A 7,043-nucleotide genomic window follows, 5' to 3' on the forward strand; every position below is an offset into this window, starting at 1 on the left:
TGCTTACATCATTGTTTTCACATTGCAATTTAGTGTGTTAAAACGTACCGAGTATGTCATACCCAATAACATTTCTACTTATAATGGCGAAGAGAACATAAGAAATTCTGTCGAATTTATATGTAATTGTTTCCTGATAACTTATTTTATAATACAATTATTAATTGCAGTTTTACTGGAGTTTTTCTTGTACACAGTTCTAGAAGAAACATCTGATTACGAAGTAATCTTTTGTTACGTTGATTTCCAACTCTTGCTTTTGTTATTAATTGGGCAATTCTACTGCATCTTTTCTCTTATCATTTCTACTTTGTTCATGTTATATTATAGATTAAGGAAAACTTCAGAAGAATCTATTGAAATTCATTCCAAAACAAAACGTTTGCCTTTTCTCATCGAATCAATTATACAGAAACATTGGGAATTATGGTATTGCATTCAACGTTATAACCAGTCACTCGACATGTTTTTCGCTGTTGTTTATGGCTTTTTTATGTATTTCACGTCTTTCCTAATTTCTGGGGCTATGTTTTTAGATTTCCTTCTTATCTACGTCTTGACTTTTTTAACAATTTCTCTAATAAACATAATTGTTCTCGTTGGATTTTCTTTTGGATTTTCCAAGTTTACATCAACAGTAAGCTATCAACCTCTTATATTTGTTTTTATAATATACGATTTTTAGTTAATGATTTTGTTATTTATAGCTGTATGAAAACTTTAACAAAATGAATCGATTTTCATCTGAAGAATTTTCTCTCGAATACAAATTAAAGGTTAAAATATACTTTGTATTTTTTCAAAAATTTCATAGTAAATATTGTTTAGAGTAATATAATTAACATATTAATTAACTTTTAATTTTTCATATAGATGCTTAATTTTAAGAAAAGGTTTGGCAAAACACCCATAGGAATATCCATTGGAGGATTCTTTTACATCAAAAAGAAATCTCCTATCAAGGTGAGATCGTATGATGATCTTTATATCTTATAATATAGATTAACAGAAGGCGAAATTTACTTTTTCGGCTGTTATATATAACAGAAGAAAAGTATGGCAATCGAGCAAAAAATGCCCCTTGAAGATTTTTACATTTTAGAACATAGGACAATTTAAAACGTTGAGAAATGCGAAGAAATTTGAGCTCTTTTCCCCATGTACAGTATATATGAATGTAAATGTGTTGGTGTTGGTGTTTGTGGCACAATTTTGTTAACCCTCTTCGAAGCTTAACAATTTCTGCACTTTTTGTCAATAATTTCTACAATTTTGCAGGGAGGTTTGTGCATTAGGAAAAGAGAGGCTATGAAATTTTGGTGATTAAAGATCGAGGAATTGGCAGATAAAGTAGGTCGTGCGTATCTCGAGTAAAGTCGGTCGTAATTAATGACCATTTTACTCGTTATTAGCATTTACAATTTTTTAAAAAACACATTCATATCGTGAAAATTAAGCTGTTTTTTTCATTTTATAATAGTTAAAAATAAAATAGGATAACAGATGACACCACTAAATATTTGCCCGGAAATTTAAGCAACTCGTTAATGAAGTTTTTATATACTCTAATGATAACATGAATTTATAAAGAATCATATTTTTTTACTATTTGTACTATTCCATACAAATATAATACTATTTATATTGTATTATTGTTTGATATAGTAGCCTATATTAATATCAAATTCTCTATTTGACTTTGTTTTCAGCTTGTCAGCAGCTTCTATTTTGTGCTTTCTGCATTGGTTCAAATTGGACAGAGCAGGAAAAAGATAATTTGTTTCTCATACGAGTCATTCCAAGGTATAACGAACGAAAGACTTGTGGAGTAATTTACTATATTGTTTGTATCAATTTATAAAATGGTGAAAAGTGTTTCAATGTTTCTTTTATACACCAACGAAATGTGTGATATTTTTTCAAAATATAACATGTCAAATGGAAGAGATTTAATTTAAGATACTGAAATTATAATAGCGTCATAATACTCGTGTTTGAAAATCTATTAACAGCAGTGTAAATTCTTGAAATGGTTGTAATTCCTCTGTTGAAATGTATTAAGAGTACACAGAAGATGGATAATTTTGTGACTGATCATTTAAACTATACTGTGCTTTAAAAAATTTATATATAATATATATACTTAATTCAAGAAATGATAATTTATCAACAGAATATCAAAACTTGACTTTCTTTGTTTGATTAGAAATATTCTTAAATTGTATAAGTACTCTATTAATCATTTAGTTGTAGTAATAGTTTGTTATTCAGAAATTGATTCTTATGATAATTTATGGCAGGAAAGCTCATATTTCGTAAAGGAAATAGATATATATGTCGTATAAGAAGCCAAAAAAATCAGTGAAAATCATTGATGTTTTCGTTTTCAAACACACCCTGAACGCCCTGCACGTTGTAACATTCCTTTCTCTGTAATTAACAAATAGTGCTGAAGTAGTACGAATTTACAAGAAGACATACACTAACATTTTCAACAATACGAAAGAAAAACAAACGATAGTGTTATCTCTCTCTCATCAGAATTTTTGTTTAATAATTAAATTTATCGGTGATGCCGATCTGTGTTATTTCCTTATGCATCTATCATCTTGGAAGTATTATGAAAAACTTCCACAGTAATTTTTACAAATGATAACACTGACTCTCAGATAATTATGTACAGTACAAATTTATAATTATCGTTTCACGTATCCATGCATTTACAGAGTGTATTATTCTATACAGAAAAATTCGACGGATTACAGACAATATTTATTATTTGTTTATGACCAGCGGCGGCCTTATCCATTGCGAGGCTCTGGGCGGCAAATCTTTGCGAGGCCCTTTCCCTTTGTGCAAAGTATGTAAATTGAAATAGTAGGCACTTATTAATATTAATATATACTGTACTATAAATTAAATTTATTTTATTGTTATAACTAATAGCCAAGGATAAAATAAAAAGTTTTAAATATCAACTTTTTTCTACTTGGTTGTTGCGCGAGGCCCCTCCAAGAGCGAGGCCCCGGGCGATTGCCCTGTTCGCCACCCCCTAAGGCCGCCACTGTTTATGACTTTCGAAAAATATTAGTTATCATCAATATTTATTACTAATTAAATTCTTATGAATAATTTTCTAGCTGCAGTTAGTCTTTCTTATCACTTAATCACGCCGAATAGACAGAAACGATCACCTCGTCTCCGGAATATTCAGGCTTTAATTGTTCGTATATTTAACATTAAAAAAGTTGAAATGTTTAGATTATTGTTGTGTAATTGTAAATTATTCTAAACTTCTTTTTTCCTCATCATTACTGTATATTTAATAGAATGTAAAGTTGTTTTTACTTGTGAATTTTACCGAATTAATCTTGTTTTAAATTTTCTTTAAGTACAAGTATTTATTAAGCTTAATATGTGGATGGTATAAATAGTATAAATAACATAAACTTTAATTATTTATGCTAATCAAGACGTTAATTTTTGATAATGTAATCAATTAAATAATAATCTTTCTGTTTGTCTTATATTTGTGAAGATTTTAATTTCTCTACTTTTAAACTAGTTTAAACAATTTTATTTTTACTCAAAACACAATACCAAACAACTCACAGGTTATTAAGTTTATAATAACTCAAACGGTTTTCGTTCTATTCTTCAGAATTTGTAGTTCTTATACAAATGAAAATAAATACAAATTACAGAAGAAAATCAGATAATAATAATAGATTAATAATTAATATGATTCTGTTTACACCCTATCTTAGAACAGTGATATTTTGCAAGCATTTCTTTATTTGAAAATTGAAGAATCTACCAATTTAAATAAAAATATTAGACACTTATGACAATTTAAACAATCGTTTCAATGTGTCACACTGACTGTTTCATACATATTACCATAAATTCGCATTAAAATTGGACTGGCAGATGTTACAAACACATAGACAGGGAAAGTTTGTTAAAAAGTTTGTTACAGCATAACACTAGATAAGTAAAATAATGTTTAATTTCAAATTGAAAATACAGTATAATAAGGAAAAATCTGCTATAAAAACCGAGTACTGTACTCCGAAATAACCACGATCCACATTCAGGATGGAAATGTAGAAAGAAATCTTCTTACATTTCCATCGGAGAAATCATTGTAAGTATTTTATTTAAAAACTACTTCTTTATTCTGTTTTGTTGAAAATTGACAGCAGGAACCCGTCCGAATGACACGTTGCCTTCTTATTACTCTGTCCCAATTCAATGAACGCAGAAAGTATTGAATAAAATCGACAGAGAATCTGTAAATAAAAATAAGAAATGAAAATATGTGTCAGAAAGTTAAAAAAAATTACGGTCATAATTGCCCTATCAACTGTAAAAATAGAAAGATGGAAGTTCGAAAGATTTTACAGGATATTTGTTCACATATTACAGATACAATGACTTTATGATGAAAGTAAAATTCTCACAGAAAGTTTTTGAAAAATACAATTCTACAATGAGATATTGTATGTTTAAATTTCTGTAAGATTTCAATTCTTATCATTTAGTCCATAGAAAATGAATACCGATTCACACTGTCAAGAAAATAATGTTAACGAGCAATTACTTATTGAGAATATCTATTTATACTTTTATACTTAAGTATTGTATCATTAGCTGTTCAAAAGAAACAAATTTGTATTTCTAGAATATGAATTTTCTTATCTTTAAAAATTAAATAATTAAAGTAGAAATGTTGTAACTCACTCTAACTGGAAAGTTCTTCTTTACATAAAAGAATCCTCCCACGGATACTCCAATCGGCGTTTTTGCAAATCTCTTCATGAAATTCAGCATCTAAAAAGATATAAACAAAGATTTGAAATTTAAACTGAAATTTTCTATAAAAGATTGTGAGATTGATGGAGGAAGTACCAACTGCCAAACAAGAGAACTTTTATTATAAATTGTATTATATTTAGATGTTGAACACAAGGAGAAAACACGGAACTCAATGTGGTCAAACCGTTGACGAGGTCCAACCATTTTTATTGGTTTTATTCACTAGGTTAGTGTTGGGCTATTCTTTATAAAATATACTAAAAACATATTAAACGCATTATGTACCTTTAACTTGTACTCAAGAATAAATCTTGCAGAGGAATATCGATTCATTTCAATAAAATCTCCGTAAATCTGAAAGTAAAAATCATTAAAAATCCACTAAATAAATAAGGAAAAAAAACGTTAAAGAATATCTTACCGAAGAAGAAAATTTAGATAACCCAAAAGAAATCATGGTAACGACTATTACCATTACCATTGATAAATGTAATAAACAATAGACGTAAAAAGAAGGCAAATTCAAAAATAATGCACTAACAATGAGGAGAGAAATAAGATATAGAAAAAAACAGTATATAATAGCGAATGTCATGTTATATAATTCATTGATACAATCAATGTCGTGCAATAATTCTGAATGTTTCTGTATAATGTCTTCAATAACGTATCCTAAATTTTGAAATTTATACCGAATTTCTATAAACTGCTGTGAAATAATATTAAATCTAAAGAACAGCAGTAATGCCGTAGATACAAAAAGTGAGAAATGAGAATAGAACTGCCCTATAATATATGTATATAATAGGTGTATGTCAATATAACAAAAAACAATTTCTATATCAGATGATCCTTCCATTGCTTGATATAGGAAGAAATCGAGAAAAAATAATAGCACTATTTGCAACATAAAATATAATTTTAATGAAATGTACCATACAAATTGCAGCAAATTTACTGTCATTTCTTCGTTATGGTATGTGGTTTGGTTGTTAGGGAATACATATTTTTTACGCTTCAAGAAACTGAACTGCAACGTATGGACAATAATGGATACCAGGCATACAGGATATAAGAAATGTTCATTGCCAGAAAACAGCTCAGTCCATTTTCCACATATAATATCACCAGTTGCAAAGTTTAAGACGATGATGACGATATTTGCATAAAGAAACAATTCAATGAAGAGGGAATACACTTCGAACAGTTTATATGGCTTCTGCTGAAATTTTCCCATATTCTTCTTAGTACCATAACCAAATAATTTACTGCACGCAATAACTGGATACAGAATTTTGAGTGAAACGGGACAATCTTCCGAATTCGAAGACATTTTCTATGATATAGTTTAACTTGCTAAAGGACCTTCAAGGAATTTCTATGTTCAGTTAAATATTATTGCAATATTCTTAATTTTCAGATATCATACAACAAGCAATAGAAAAGACTAGTTTGAATCATCACAATATATAATTTTTAATACAAATGTACTGTTTGGCCGTTAAATGTAATATGAGAAACGGGATGTTTGCTTCCAACATTCAATCGGACATAGATCACAATAATATCGTGTGTTTGTTGCCGAACAATGGTTGCCATAGTGATATGTTGTGATTCAATTGTTCACTTTAGCTTATTTTCAAAATTATTTCGCTAATTTATTATTTTAATTAATTAATCGATTAAATAATGAAAATTTTCTGTTCCCTTCAATTAAAGGAAACGTAATTATTATGCGTTACAGAGGTATTTTAGTAGTAAATATTGTGTGACTTCACGTAAGGATACTGTAAGTGCAAATGCACTTACAGTATCCTTGGAAGAGACTATACTTTATTACCTATAATTATATAACGAAAATTGCAGATTTATAATAAAACATTTCTGACATTTTCAAAATCTGAATGCAGAAATATAATTTTGAACGAGAAATTATTCATTTTGACATCGTCACAATGCCGGGTTGCAATTTATTTAATTTAAAATATATTCCGTCCACCTTAAATTAGTACTGTAGTGTCTTGTCCTTGTACAGTACATCAAACTCTTCCTGTTTGCAACAATTATGTTGTCATCTATTTAATGTCAAACCGAAACGAATTACGTGTGAAGGTTATAAAACGTCGAGTCGGCCATAATTCCTTAGTCATTGCATCTCGAGCGTAATGTGTTACACTGTGAAAAGTAAAGTGAAACTTACCTTCTTAATAAGGGACTTTTAACTG

General features: G+C 28.7%; 1 protein-coding gene across 1 annotated transcript; it reads right to left on the minus strand.

The window, feature by feature from the left end:
• Window positions 1–4,037: 4,037 nt before the first annotated feature.
• Window positions 4,038–6,363, minus strand: LOC111624643. Its single transcript, XM_023367550.1, has 4 exons — window positions 5,240–6,363; window positions 5,104–5,172; window positions 4,744–4,833; window positions 4,038–4,292 (listed from the first exon to the last, which is right to left on the minus strand). The coding sequence occupies exons 1-4, from the start codon at window positions 6,149–6,151 to the stop codon at window positions 4,176–4,178; spliced, it is 1,188 nt and encodes a 395-aa protein (XP_023223318.1). The 5' UTR covers window positions 6,152–6,363; the 3' UTR covers window positions 4,038–4,175.
• Window positions 6,364–7,043: the final 680 nt, after the last annotated feature.

The sequence above is a fragment of the Centruroides sculpturatus genome, unplaced genomic scaffold (genome assembly GCF_000671375.1).
Source record: "Centruroides sculpturatus isolate CEXI.00-Female unplaced genomic scaffold, Cexi_2.0 scaffold56, whole genome shotgun sequence".
NCBI lineage: Eukaryota > Metazoa > Arthropoda > Arachnida > Scorpiones > Buthidae > Centruroides > Centruroides sculpturatus.